Source organism: Cygnus olor, chromosome 22, assembly GCF_009769625.2.
Source record: "Cygnus olor isolate bCygOlo1 chromosome 22, bCygOlo1.pri.v2, whole genome shotgun sequence".
In the NCBI taxonomy this organism is placed as follows: Eukaryota; Metazoa; Chordata; class Aves; order Anseriformes; family Anatidae; genus Cygnus; species Cygnus olor.
In genome coordinates, this window is record NC_049190.1 from 6,231,304 (window position 1) to 6,246,410 (window position 15,107).

The window sequence follows — 15,107 nt, forward strand, 5'->3', positions numbered from 1 at the left end:
TTATGGAGGTGAAGCCTGGCGACAAAAGTAGCGAATGCAGACAGTGGTTTTAGTTCCTGGCCTCGTGTGCGGCGTGCCTGCTGTGTGTCAGGTCTGGGAGCATCCCTTGCCCGGCTGCAGCGTGCTGCAGGGTGCCGGAGGCTGGGAGCTGTGGCTCGGTGTTCGGTCCCCTCCGGTTACGCGGGGGCAGGCAGGCTCTGTGCTGTGCCGAAAGTGGCTCACTGTCAGTGAAACGGGCACAGTGCCCCTAAAATGGCAGCGCTTGGTTCTTCTCCTTTTTCGGGGAGCCCAAATACTCATGAAGAAGCCGTCACAGAGAAATACCGTGGAGGTTTCTCCAAATGTGCTGGGCCTGTCGGAGCAGGAACTTGTTTTGCCTTGAAAGCTAATCTGGAGCTCAGCTGGAGCCGAAGATGAAAGGCAGTTAATGGATTACGAGCGTTCAGTAATTTCCAAAGTGTGTTACTCTATTAGAGAGACCTTAGGTTCACTGGAGGTGATCTTATAATGATCTCGCAGTTCAGTGGTTGGCGCTGGGCAAATATAACAAAGAATAATGACAGGATTGAAATTTATTTGGTATTGATTTTTTGTGTCGGGGTGGGATGTTCTTGTGACATCGGTATTTATCTTGAATTTGGGGTACAAAAAAGTTGGGCATTTGAGATCGGGGGCTTGGCTTGTTTATTACTGTTTTAAGCTGGAAGAGCTGAATTCTCTAGCACTGAAGCGATGCTTTTACTGCTGGGAGCAATTAATCTCTGCTGCGTTTGGCACCATTGCTTTAAAATGTCTGCTCTAGAATTGGGAAGTCACCTCTTCCTTTAGTTTTGCAGCCTTCATTGAAGCGGCTTCCTTCACTCAAAGGAGCACATCAAAGTGCATCAGCCCTTTTATTTATCAGGTAGATAGGGGTGCTAAAACCACCTCGGAACAGGGAACCGGCTACCTGAGGGTCCAGCCGCTCCGTTTCAGCAAGAAGCTCTTCAGTTGTGACAAGCCCGAACAGTTCTGAGCAGTGCAATATAATATGGCTGCCTGTGTGTGATGGATGAGTTTTTATTTCCTACGAGTACCATCACAAAGGTGAATGTTTTCTCTTTTCCAGCCACAAGTTCAGTTATGTGGTAGCGTGGTTTGCATTTTGGTTGGGCAACATTGAAAGGATGTTTGCTGAAAACCGCGTGATCAGTAGGAAAGAACACCCTCGTTTTCGGAGATGTTCACAGAGGAAGCCTTCGGGTGACCCTCGTGTTTAAGAGGGAGGGGTGCCTGCTCTTCTGCATGAGTGCTGCAGTGCCTTGGCTGCTGCCTGACACACAAATCTCTATAGCATAGAAAAATAGCCGAAAATCTGATTTGACTTCAGTGAAAGGGCAGTAATGTGATTGTCAGTTGAGAGTTTGTTGTTTTTTTTCTCTGAGTTAGGAAGATAAAAATCTTATCTTGGTTGAGATAAGGGGGTTGTGATAGTTCAAAACAGGCAGCGCTGTTTTGGTCATCTGTCAAAGGCAAAACTGCATGGTGTTTCTAGCTGGGTCTGAATGTGAAGGAAGCTTTTTTTTTGAATTGCTGCTGGCCTTATTAGAAGCGTGCATCCTGATGGAGATGCTGCTGGAGGGCCGAGACCCTCGTTCTGTTGTTAATGGGGGTTCTTTGTGAGTGTCATTATTTCTTTACTAAATAAACCCTGCGACAAGTCTGGCGTTTGGCAGTCATCGCTCCCAAACCACTTCCATTTTGTGCAGTGCAAGCGCACAAAATAAGCAGTCAGAAACATAATTCTCTGTGATTTAATGGTGCTGGTGATAAGGAAGAGCTGCCGCCAAAGCAGTGAAAATTGAAAACCAGAGAGGGAGGAGTATCAGAAAGCGGCAATGACAGTGATTGCTGCTGCTGCTCCTAATGCTGGTAAGCAGCTAACACTTTATTTCAGATAAAACCCAATCAGCAGCATTTTCCAGAAGAGGTGGTTCTAGCCTACCACCTGTTAGACTGTGCTTGCTCGTGGAGGCATTTAAATTTGTTACGATGCACAGTTCTTAGAGCGAGCAGGGAACTGCCTTTGCTCCCGTTATTCTGAGTATTTTTCCTTGGTTCCTGTCTGTTCCTATTTCTGTTTTCTTTCATAGGGTTTTTCTTGTTCCACTGCTGTATTTCTGCTGATATCTTTGTGTTTCTGCTCCCTGCTCCCCTGATTTCCACGCATTCTTTATTTCTCTGGAACAAAACTTGTGATAGCGGTGGATGTTTCAGTGACGCCGTTCAGCCAGACCACGCTCACTGCCGCGTCTAGGTGGGGTGACGTGGGAGCAAAGAAGCAGAAGCAGAAGCAGATGGTGAGCTGCTGCAGGGGCTCTCGGCGCTGCAGGGAAGGTCTGCTCTCGCAGTCTGGCTGCGTTACACGCCCCTGCAAGGGAGGGGGGCAAAGGAGGTGTCAGGTGAGAAGCAGGGCACAGCTGGGGTCGTACCGCTGTTCCCATCTTGCATTGCCTCTCACCTCACTCTTCTCTTTCAGCTTGTCCGCTCTTGCAGCGTGTGGGAAGTTCACTTACTCTGTAAATTAACAGAGCTTTGTGCCCTTCTGTGCGCGTCCTCTCACCGTATAGCATGTCCCAGTAGTTTTGCTGGCATGCAGTTCAGCTCAGAGCTAAGCAGGTGTGGGTGCTTTGAGCCCAAACCTCTTGTTCTGCAGTGCTCTTCTGCTTGTGGTACCCAGGTTGTGGTTGTGTCCTCGTGTGCTCTCCTTAGCTTCGTGATTAGTTTGGCTGGATGTTGCCTTTTTTATTCCCCCTGCCAGTTTAAATGCTGGAATGGATTCAAAGCCCATCTCTTGCACCCTGCAAGCTGGAAGTTGCACATACCTTTGCTATTCATTCTCTGTGACGCTGGGAACTAACTTTCCTATGAATAAAACTATTCTCAGTTACGACAGAATTTTCTTGGAAGCTACATGCAAAACGGGTGTAGTAGAAATTGCAGGGAGGCAAAAAGATTGTCTGGGCTGGAGGAATGACAGCTATGCAGGGAAAGTTTGTACTTGCAAGTACTCCTACCTCCGTATTTACATTATCAGCAGCTATTTCTGCTTTGTCAACCTGAAGTTATTTTATCTCAAGTCTGTTACGTCAGAATGGTGTTCTCCTGTTTTTATTATATCTTCCCTGTTTGAGTGTTGCCTCAATTTACTGCTGCTTCATTCCATTTGTAACCCTCTTTCCATCCTTCGCCTCTTTTTTGGCTTGCCAGACGGCACTGCAAAGCTATCAGACTGGCTTTCCATTTGAAGTCATTGCAGCTCGGTTCCCTGCCAGGCTTTGCAGTATTAGTCAGGAAAACCTTTGGCAGAAGTCTGACACTGAATTTTGAAGCAGATGTGGCCGTCTTCATTGGAGGGATGTGTTGGAGTGCAATCCAGCAGGTGGTTTTATGCGGGTGCTGATACAGATCAGGGCACAGGAAGGTGGTTTTGCTTTTCCTTTCTTTTGAAAGATTTCATGTGCTCATTCTTTACTCCTTAAACTACTGTCACTCTCTTTAAAAAGTTACCAGAGATAGAAAACTTCCTGACAAAGGAAGGACACGAAGCACAGAACTGTCATTGAACTAACAGATCGGAGGTGTGGGACAAACATTTATCCATTTGGAAATGTACAGTGTGCCGAGTTCTAATTAAAGTCCTTGTCGGTTTCTTCTGTTTTTCTTTGTCATGTTGCCTATAAAGGGGATTTTGTGATAACTCACCTTCATGAACAGAGGAAAGCGCTGTAGCATAGATGTGGGCGACTGAGAGCGGAATAAAAGGAAAGCCTAGATATAAATAAGTAAGAAGTTATTCTTGTCATTCTTTTTCTCCATTTCTTAGAGGAATGCCTGCATGAGTCTCTGAAACAGAACTTTCTTCTACTTATCTTCACTCCTGGGACTTTGTGATACCAGGGGATGGCAATGGAAGGGGAAGCTGGCAATGTGTTTGTCTGGATTTTGTTGCTTTGAGTAAGGAAGCAGGAGAGAACAGACTGGGAGATGATAAAAACGTGCCCCACCAGGGGTGGGGATCTCACTGGATCCTGAACAATGTTGTTTTTCGTTATAACCGCAGTATTCTTGTTTGAATCACGTCTCGCAGGCCGGGGTGGAGTGCTTCTGCCTTCCAAGTGTGGGGGGACAGAGGGCTGCAGGAGGCCCTGCTCCGAGGGGCAAGAGGCGCGCTGGTGCCTGGGGACACGGGGCAGAGCGTGTCTGCGTGCCCAGGCAGAACAGGTCCGCTCTGAGCGGGGTGGGAACAGGGGGAGCCACGGGCTGAAGAGCGAGGCAGAGTGCGACCGGTGTGCTGGAGAACTGGAGGTGCTGGGAACCGCCAGGGTGAGGGAGAGGCTGGGCAGGGGAGGGAGGGTGCAGGGAGCTTGGGGAGATGGAGAGAAACACATCAAAAGCCTCTGGAGGTGAGGGAAGCTGAAAAGAACCGCGCGGTTGAGTAGCCGTGTGTAGGGTTTTGGTAATTGGTTTTTGTTTTCGTTTCTCCTTTATGGTTCTCTTCCTTAGGATGTGTTCTTATAAAGTTGTCTGCAAAATGGTTGAAGATGCATTGCAAAGGAAAAGCAAATACTAGAATATCAACACAATCTGCCTTCACGCTAAGAAAACAAATTTAAAATCACGTTTTTATTAAAGGGGAGACAGTTTTTTCAGACTACAAAATCACATTTTGTCCTTGTGCTGAAGATAGAGATACCATTTTAAAGAACCTTGCATGCTTACCTCGGAGTTCTGTGGGAGGATGCTCCTTTGACAGAGATGAATACAGTGACCTGATATACAATGTATTTTTGTCTGATGTTTTAGCTTAAAATGGGTTTGGGATTTTTTTTTAACTTTAGAAATTGTCCTGCTTTTATTTTTTTTCTTTTTAATCAAGTCAGTTCATGTATTAAATTGGAATCTGTACAAATTGCAGTTAATTATAGTCAAATCAGAGAGAGGCCTAAAATAGGTCACATGCCATTTGGAATAAAATGCACTGAAAATCATTATATCTGCTTGGTTGGACCTGACATATATTCAGAGGTGTTGCATCCTTCCCTAGCTGCTGCTATTCCATGTTTTTTTCTTGTGTGCCACGGTGAGTCTGCTCTCTGGGCAGTAAAGGGAGATGTGCCCTTTCTAAAGGAAAGAAAACATGCATTTAATTGTGGAGTCTTCTGTTTTTAACACTAGAGTCAGAAATCTTTTTTCACTCCATCTGTTTATTCGAACCCAGCTGAAATTCTTCCTAAATTTTGTCACAGTGCCTGAATACCAAAGGGAAATGCACATGCTTGAGAGAGAAGTGGGCCCTTACCCCTCGTGGAGACGAGTCCATTACCTACATATTGAAGATATTTACATTATTTTAAAAATAGTTTGATTGGTTGCTTCAGAAATCTTTACAACTGAAAAAAATAAGTATCATGTGGAACCTTTGTTAGCCTGTATCGTTTAGTGCACCTGTTTACTACCACAGAAAATAGCTACCTTTAAACTTCATTCCTTTCATTTTTGACCTGGAGTTGCGCCTTGGGTTCCAACGACTTCCCAAGGACATTCCTTCTCCATCCTGTTTGGAGGGGACGGGGAGTGAGCTGCCTCTGTGAGTCAGCAGGATCCCATTAACCCTCTCCCAGCACGATTCACGCCATTAGGCAGGCATTGCTTTTGTTTATAGGTGATGTGTAGTCCTCGGCTTCTTGTTGTATGTAATAGGAATAATGCTTCTACATACTATGGAATTAATTACATTGAAACAACTTCACCAGTGACCTTGAGCAAAAATCATTTCCAGCAGCATATCATCTGCATATATGTGCTGACTTGATGAATGCCTGCGCGCTTCCTCGTGTTTGTCCTTTATGGGAATTGGTTGTTATTTCAATTGGATGCAAGAATATGTGTGCATCTCCATTTTTTTGGAGCTTTATGGCAGTAGGTACTTGTGAAATTGTCTGCCAATAAACGTACCAGATCAAAAAAACTGGTCTTGTTTCCATACTAAATATATCTGCAGTATAAGTAGAAAGTGTTTTTATTTCTTTATTTTTCCCTTGCACAAGCCTGGGAGCTCTGTAAACCCAGCTGTCTCCCCCCGGTCACTAACTCCAGTTTCTGCATGATCATTGGTAACCATCAGACCAGCCTCCATGTTCAGGTAAGCCTGAGACTTTAACATTTGTCCTCAGTGTGCTGCAGCCCTCCTATTGCTCCCAGAGGACCAGGTGTTGGCAAGTCAGTGAAGTGTGTAGGCAGCTCTGTTCACCTGGCTTTACCGTGAAAGTGGGGAGGCATATCTGACCTTGTGCAGCTTTTGGGAGCCACTCTGTTATGTAGGAAACTGTTTGTTAATTTTAAGGACAAAGCTGTGCTTCGAAAACTGTTCTTTCCTAAGCAGTACTTAGTAATAAAGTTCAAGGTGCACATTGAGGAACCCGAAGAAGACAACCTGTACAGCAGTAGGTCTTTAACTTGCAGGTGACATGAATCCGGTACGGTGTGTGAGGCCTTGTACATCCTGACTGTAGAGGGTTGAATTTCTCTGTTATTTCTCTCAGACGACTCTTAAGTATGTTCTTAGGGTTCTGTAAATTTGCAGCATTAATTAGCAAATTTTGATCTGTCTCAAGTCACAGGAGAGGTTAGGCTGTAAGTTAAATGAACTGCGCTGTTTATCTTTAAATGATTTTGGGAAATCTGCATCATGAAAGGTAAAGCATTGGAGAACTGAGCTTATTTTACCTGGCCAAATTTTGTAGAACATGCATCAACTACAAATTGCACTTGCTTTCCCTTGGCTGACATCACTGAAGTGGAGAGCTCTTTACATACTCAACATAGCTGTGGAGCCTTAGTTTCGAAGAGGTGCCACCTTACAGAACCCTGACCCCTGCTGTTGGGCTCCCATTGCTCTTTGCCTTGCCTTTCCTGTAGGGCTGTTCTGTTTCCTAACTGATCATAACTTTATCAACCTACAATTGGAGAACAAGAACGCTTGAGCAGCTGAAGTTTTCTTGCCGTAGGAACCAGTTACCGTAACGAGATGGTTGATGTCATTCTCTTAAAGCTTCAAAAAAGACTAATCACGGTTTCTTGTCCTTGAATAGTTCAAATTCCAGGGTCCTTTTATTTTTAACCTGTGTATTTGGCAGCTGCGGTTTAGCAGGATCTCAGAGGAAATGAAAGCAAGGTAGGACATCTTAGGTTTAAATTGCGAGCTGTGTTAAGGCTCTTTTAGTCCAGCAGGACTATACCAGTGTGGGGTTGAGTTTTGCAAGGGCTGCTTGCATGTACTTGACTGTAAAGCCATGAGCAGTTCTCAGTGACCTCGACAAGGGCCTGCATTATTTCCTTTAGCTATATGTCTACTTTTTTGCAAGAGGAGATACTCCTTGATGCTCCTTGTTTATTTAACGGTAAGCCAAGAGGCCAGTCCTGCAAGTCGTTTCTCATTGTAGTCACTTCTGTGAGAAAAGTTTTGTAGTAGGTTGTGTCCAGCTTTTTCATCTCCATCTCTTCTGTTTTCTTGTGCTGCTCTTTGTCCTTCCAACTCTGTAGACCACAGAGACGCATTTCGTGGAGAATATAATCTTGGAAAAGAACATTTGATGAAGCAACTTGTGCAAGAGAAATGCTCTGTGTAAAAAGAAATCATTCATGGCTTTTAGCTCTTTAAAAACCCATCCTAATACTCCTGCTGGGTCCCTTTCACTGTGAAGTAATGTAGAGGATTAGTCAGCATCATCTAATTAGGCAGCAGCAAAGCAAAAATTTCCTTTAGCTGACTCTGCCCTGATTTAGTTTCCATTCATAGGATTTGCCCATTGAAACCAAATGCCATGAGAACATTATTGATGGCATTTGGGATGTCAGAGTGAGCAAGAGGTGTGGCATACTTGAATGAGTTCTGCACCTGAGGAGAAAATTTTCAGGGTCATCCTGTGCAGCTTTTATACCCAAACAGTCTTCCTTGTACTGTGAGCGGGTCTGCAGTTAGCTGGAGACCATCCTGGTTTCTTAATAGCTTTAATTCTGCTCCATCCTGAGAAGGGTGTGAATAAAAGAGTTGCTGGAGAACCTTTCCTTCCCACTCCTGCAAGCCTGTGTTGATTTGGTATCTGTATGGCACTGTTTGGTGATCTTCAGGCATTCAGCCACCCCATTATAAGTACTTCCCAGTGACCGTGGGGCTGAGCTTGCTGCCGGTGGCATTGCTACATGGCTACCCTCTTGGGACAGCATATCTTGGTGGCCTCCAGGGCAGGAGCCTCCAAGAAACCTGTACTTTGCAGTATGACATGCAGAGACCGGGAGAAGGGGCTTCTGTCAGGTTTGTCTTGGCCCCTTATTTCATAAAAGCACTTCAGCATGTGCTTAACTGCCGGTGGACCTCTGTGTCGTGTGCTGAACTGCTTTCTCTGGCCTTGGACCTCCCTGAGGAATTCTGACACTTCAGTTCCTGGTTGCATGAGGACAAACTGGGTTTGACTTTGTTCACAGCAGTTCATAGAATCACAGAGTCATTCAGGTTGGAAAAGCCGTCCAAGATCATCTGGTCCAACCATCCCCCCTACCACCCATATCACCCACTAAACCATGTCCCCAAGCACCAGGTCCAACCTTTCCTTGAACACCCCCAGGGACGGTGACCCCACCACCTCCCTGGGCACTGACCACCTCCCAATGCCTGACTGCTCTTTCTGAGAAGAAATGTCTCCTCATTTCCAACCTGAACCTCCCCTGGCACAACTTGAGGCCATTGCCTCTGGTCCTATCACTAGTTACCTGTGAGAAGAGGCTGACCACAGCTTCCTTTCAGGTAGCTGCAGAGAGCAATGAGGTCTGCCCTGAGCCTCCTCTTCTCCAGACCAAACAACCCCAGTTCCCTCAGCCGCTCCCCATAGGACTTGTGTCCCAGGCCCTTCACTGGCTTCGTAGCCCTGCTCTGGACATCGTCCAGGCCCTTGATGTCCTTCTTGTAGCGAGGGGCCCAAAAGTGAACCCAGCACTCGAGGTGTGGCCTCACCAGGGCAGGGTAGAGGGGGACGATCACCTCCCTGGCCCTGCTGGCTGCACTGTTCCTGACACCAGCCAGGAGGCCGTTGGCCTTCTTAGTCTAAAAGAAGGGCTCGTCCGGGATTTGAACCCGGGACCTCTCGCACCCTAAGCGAGAATCATACCCCTAGACCAACGAGCCACCGTGCCTGGCCTGTGGGGTGCTGAGGCAGGAGAGGACCCTCGGGTGCCTGTGGAGGCTGAAGTGCGCGGTGCCAGGCTGGGACACGCGCCTCACTAACCAGAGGGATGAAGCTCTCCCGCTCGGAAAGCTGACACCGGCTGGGCCTTTCGCCTGCATCGCTCTGCTGCCTCTCCATCCCCGCCAGGCTCTGCCGCAGCCAAAAGGTCTCCCGAGGTGAGCGGCTCCCTGCCCAAGCAGGCGGGGCGAGGACCTTGCTCCTGCGCGCCGCCCGCCTCGACGGGCGCTGTTTGGGGAGGGAAACGGCTTTTACGAGTAAGTGGTCTGGGAGATTTGATCACTTGCAGCTGAGGAATTTGGGAAGAACAACTCGGTCATTTCTGAGCGGAGGTGGTTGCTCTAAAGTTTTGCCAGTTGGGGCGTTAGGTCTGCATGAAGGAGAAATTGGTCTTTTTGTATGGGGCTTTAAAACAAACAAGAAAAAAAGCAAAACCTTATTTTCTGATTAGAAGGAGGGTTTTTTACGAGCATGCTGTTGACGGTATGTAATTTTAAACAAAGACTGCTGTAGATATCATCTGCAATTAACTGAAATAGCTGGGACATGACAGAGGATGGGATAAGAGAATTTTCTGCTGTATTCTGTCAGAGCTGCTTACTGCTTTCTAGCGGAAAGTGATGTTGTGTATCGAGTCAGTCTTATTGCTGGTATTGGAAATGAATCAGTGCATTGGTCCTAAGCCGCTGAGACTTTTATGGCTCCCAGCTTCAGTGCTGGGCCTTGAATCTGAGCTGGCGGGCAGCCTCCTCAGGGAAGGAAGGCCGTGCGCCCAAGAAGCGTAGATCATCCTCACTGGAACGGCCATTGTGGTGGTTTTGAGCCTGCCTGGCTGTTCTGACTCTTAGACAGGTGAGAAGAGAGATTAAAATTTGCTCTTTGCTGTATAATTAAGGAGCTTTTATGAGGTGAGAGCTGTTGGGAACCGAAGGCCTTTGGGGACGGGGTAGCTGCAGCCTTGGAACCCTTCTGCTCGGCTGGAAGGGACGGGCTGCTGGGGAGGGGAAGCACGTGGCTGGGGTTCTGGGGGCTAAAGAGCAAAAAAGTAGAGTTCGAAGTGAGAGAAGTCTGATTCCTTTTTACCTTTAGGCACTGTAGGAAGGTTGAATGTGGAGAGGTTGGTTTCCCCTTCACCCCTCAGGAACACCATCTGCAAAACATTTCTCGTCTGCAGTCTGTGGAGTATGAGAGCAGATTAGAGCCTGTTTTTCCCTGACTTTAGACAGGGGATCTCTAGGGACATGTCTACCTAACTTTCCAGCCAAGCTTCACTGCTTTTTTACTGTGCTGTTTTTTTTTTTTTTTTTTAAAGTCCTTAATATAACAATAAAAGCAACATAACAATTCACTTAAGGGATTACAGTTAAAAAAAAAAACAAAAAACCTTCTCTGGCCTTTGAAGATACCTTTTGAAATGATGTTCTGCATGCAGATGAGATCTTGGATTTTCTTATTCCTGATGCTGTTGCAGCGCTATGCATACAGCAGTGTCGCATGGAGATCCCCACGTAGTGTTTGAGCATTCCGAACCGTGAATATCACATCAGCTTGTCAGACTTGAACAGTCTTGTCAAAGTTTCAGGATGAACTTTATAAAGGGATTTTATTTGCACTGTTTTTCCTCTATTATTTTATTTAATAGAAAGTGGAAGAGGTACATTGTCTCAGAGGCAGTTCTAAGGTGAGTCACATCTATATAAATAGAACTGCTGAGCACATCGGATAAGCTGCACTGTGCAGAGGACAAAAATGCTTCAGAGGAAGGAAAGCCTCCTCCTTAAAATGATCACGTAATTGTAAATGCCTGTCCTCCAAGACTGCTGCCAAGGGTACCTGCCACATCATATTCTTTTTCCTTTCCTCCTTACCCCTCCTTCAAGTGCAGGTTCATTTTAAATTGTAATTAATGCACTTGTTAGACCACTGAAGTTTCAGCAGAAAGCATAGAGGGTGGAGACAGCTGCAATATGACCGTGGGTGCTGCACGTGTGCTTTTCTGTGCTGTGAGTGAAAGCGTGTCCTTTCCTTGTCAGGACTGTAACTTCATTATCACCTCTTCCTTCACTTGTGATACATTTTGCAGTCCATTTTTTCCTTCAATTTCCAAGCTTTTTCAGGGTAGGTAGAACATGACAATGCTTGACTTCATTGGGAATGGTGTCTACAAACAGACCCCTGGGAAGCTTTTAGTGCCAGTTCTGTTTGGCCTTATTTGAGAAGAGAGAGGCTTTCATTTTGCGCTGAAGTTCAGGATAATGGGAAGAGCTCAGCAAATCATCTGTCTGCAGACCTCAGTTTGGACTTTTCAAAAGCATAGGGAGCCCCCGGTCGTCACTGTGAAGCCGAGTTTGCCCCACGCCGCGGATGCGGTCTGTTGGACATGCATAGTTCTAATGCAGCGCGGTTGAGCCCGCTGTGCTCTCCAGCTGAAATTCCGTGGTGATGGGATCTGTGTCATTCTTGGTGCAGCTCTGAGCTTTTGTGTTCTCTTCGAATTTCTTTATTTCAGTCATTCTGAATATATACATTGGCATGAAGAAAGCCAGTTCTCATGGAAAAAGTAAGGAAGGTTGAGGACAGTGGAAATCTGATGCTAGAGCGAGATCTGTGTATTTCTGCCAAGAGCTTAAATACAGCATTTAGTGTTCAGAATATAATATTGTGACTAATAATTCAGAAATACTTGAGGTTCTTCATTTTTAAAATATTTTCTGTTTTTGTGGAAATAAAACTGTCCAAGTAAACCTGATGACTAACTGCTAGTTGTTTCTCCAGAATTGAAACTTATGTGTTGCCCATCCTAACTTAGTTCCTAGGGTAGGTTTTGTAGAAATGCCCAGTGCATCCTGCTGATATGCACACAGTTCCTCTTCTCAGAGGCTTTACTTGCTCAGAGTCAGCTGCTTCCATGTGATCTGTCAAGGTTTTGTTATCAGCCATTCATCCCTGGTCACCGGAAAAGTTGATTGGTGTGATGGGAGTGACTGAGGGCTCTGAAAAATCCCACTCTTGCCTTTGCAAATTGCTGTTTGTGGCTTTAATGACTGAAGTATGGGAATCGGCAGATAAGTGCTTGTTCAGGAAGTCGCACACAAAGAATTTAACTGAATTCAATGAAACCGAATTGGATACAAGTCCAGAAGTTTAGTCAAAATTGAAGTGTCCCACCACCACTACCCCAGCGTGCCATAGCTATACCTGTGGTCTGATGTTGCCCCAAATCTATTTTAGATGCAGGCTGCCTCTGTTTTTCCCAGCTGCCTACGTTATACTGGGCTGGTTGAATTGTTTACAGCTCCAGAGAGTCTGTAAGCCTGTTTGTCTTTGCCTCAACAATCTGATCCAGGGAGGAACAGAGAGATTCTTTCCTTTTACTCATTTTCAAAATGGAGAAGCATATCTTATGATTGCTGATTGTGTGGTGGTGGTGGTGGTGGTTTTTTATTTTGTTGTGTTGGCTTTGTTGGTTTATTTTAAGTAGGCCGGCACTAAAACACAAATTAAGATCCCAGAAATTTCTTTTGATTAGCTGCAAATTTGTAGAACTATATGCAAAGGAGAAAGTGGGGGAACATATACTGCTGAGGACTCTGTAGACACTGAAATAATATGTCTGTATACTCTGAGGCCACGTAATGCAAGAACCTGCGACTCCAAGGGCACATATGAAAATGAAATTACAGTCTCTGAATAATATGCAGTGTATTTTTTCTGTGTAATTTTATTGGTTTTATTTTTTTGCTTGGCTCATAGTTAATGAAACTTGTGTTTAAAAAAATACATTTCAAGCTTCTGTTTGAAGACGTGTGTTGTATATACTCAGCAGTCTTCTCTGTAAAGAAGTATTGGGAGAAGAACAACGTTTTCTCCTTTTTGGGAAATTCTTGAAGAATTTTTGCAGTAAGAATGTTCCTATCCTTATTCCTTCATCCCGTTTACTTTTTTTCCTGTTTGGGTGTTGTGATCCTCAACAACAGCAAAAATGTATGGAATTTTACTGAAACTGGTTTGGAAACGTGTAGCATTTGTTAAAGTCTCTCTTACATGTGTCGTGATGCACCCAGGAGAGATTTTTAAGGAGAACATTTCTGGCTTATAAATTGTATAGGATGCCTTTCTTAAAAAATCCAGCCCCCTTGTGTGGTTTATATTTATTATGAGTGGACGAAGCCGCAAGAAAAATGGAACCCTTTCAACATCAAATATGGGTTTTGCTTTCGTTGTGAACATGAGTAAGTTTGGCATATAAACTTGACCTCTTTGGTTTTCATGGTAGCAATAACTTCTCCATTCTACTTAACTCTTGCAAGGCAATGCTGTCCTTTTTATCTTTAACTGTAGAAATCTATTTCTTTATGTTCAGAAACTTAGATTTCATCTCATGGTTACTGATTAAGTATTTCTAGTTTCTCAGAAACATAACGTGCTTGGGTTGAAACTTATCCCTTTCTAAAATTAACAGAATAAATCTGGCAAGATAATTAGAGGCAATTAGGTACTTGCATCTTTACAAGAGATCACTGGCTTAAAAAAAAAAAAAAAGATATAAAAATGAGAAGTATCTAAATCAGAAGTACCACAGGATATGAGACAGAAGCTCCAGGACCTCTTTTTCTTTTTTTTCCCATTTTTATTCTTTTCTTCCCCTTTTCCCCCTTTTTTTTTTCCTTTTTTCCCCCTCCTTTTACTAGTTTTCTTTCCAGCTTTATCCATGGAGATAAATACGGAGGATGTTAAATTTCCTCTGCCTCATGACTGGCTATTCTGTTCCCAAGCCATCCTCAAGGTGAGACTTCACATCTGGCCAGCTCTGCGGGTGAAAGAAGACTGGTGCCGGCCGAATGAATCGCCGCCAAGCCGCCTCGCCTCGCCTGCAGCCAGCACTGCACTTGGGTGTCCGCACGCGGCGGGCGGTTTTCGTGACTCTGGAGTTTGCTGCTGCCTCTGTGCCTGGTCGGCTGTGTGTGGCGTATCTCGTGGGAAGCCCCTGGTGAGGGTGAGCTCTGCAGCGTACCTATCGACAGCGTATTTGCATCGTAAGCTTCTCTACTGGTCCTGTGACATTTGAAGAATGGGAATATTCATAGGAAATTAATATATTCCACTTAAAACAGATCCTGAGCTCTTCTCAGGTGTGAAACCAACCCCAACCTCCTAGCTTGTAATTAAGACCCATTTTTTCCTGTTATTACTTGTTAGCTTGGATTATATGAACCTCTCTTGAACATGAGAACACACCTCTCCAGTAAGAGATGCCTTTCGGTTGTGAGCGGGGATTAAAAATGATCAAATGAGTGGGAAGAGAGCAGCACTGCTGCCCAGGAGGCAGGCAGAGAATGTTTCTGTGTGTGGGAGCTGGAGAACTGCAAGCAGTCATTGCCGTGGCGTCCTGGTCACTCGGTGTCCTTCCATCAATAAACGGGGTGACGGCGCTGGCAGCCCTACATCCGCGGGGACTTCACCAATGCACTGGGGTGGAGTACCCAGATGGGAGTACCCAGGTTGTCCGCTGGTTAGAGAGACTCTTGGGAGATAAAAATCTCCAGTGGTTGCGGCTTGCGGGATGTTAAAGCAGCTCTCGTGTCTAGAGATAGGGCAGCACAGCGCTCAGATGAGAAGCAGCTCATGGTTCGGATCCGACCTTAGCCTGACGTGTTGGTGGCACGGCTCGCAGACGAGGAGGAGCTGCGCCGCAGCTGGCTCCTCATCCGAAGTTAGCCTGGTCCCCTGGGGCGAGGTCCTGTGCTGAATGCTGCTCAGAAAGGAGGGCAGTTGTGCACCTTGCTTGTACAGAGGGTCCTCTGTCTGCGTGTTCCTCGCTTCAGC

General features: G+C 45.6%; 1 protein-coding gene and 1 non-coding gene across 11 annotated transcripts in view; one reads left to right on the top strand and one right to left on the bottom strand.

Annotated features, from left to right (window-relative positions):
- ARHGAP32 (Rho GTPase activating protein 32) overlaps positions 1-15,107 on the top strand; it is a 262,792-nt gene that overhangs the window by 42,089 nt on the left and 205,596 nt on the right. For 8 of the 10 annotated variants that reach the window (XM_040534596.1, XM_040534595.1, XM_040534604.1 and 5 more), the window contains one exon: positions 6,090-6,184. The exons of the other annotated variants lie outside the window; for them this stretch is intronic. In XM_040534596.1, the coding sequence (XP_040390530.1) occupies positions 6,177-6,184 (8 nt within the window). In that variant the 5' untranslated portion in view covers positions 6,090-6,176. The remainder of the gene's footprint in view (positions 1-6,089; positions 6,185-15,107) is intronic. 10 annotated transcript variants of the gene reach the window in all.
- TRNAP-AGG lies at positions 9,152-9,223 on the bottom strand. Its single transcript has one exon. It is a non-coding gene; the product is annotated as a tRNA-Pro (tRNA).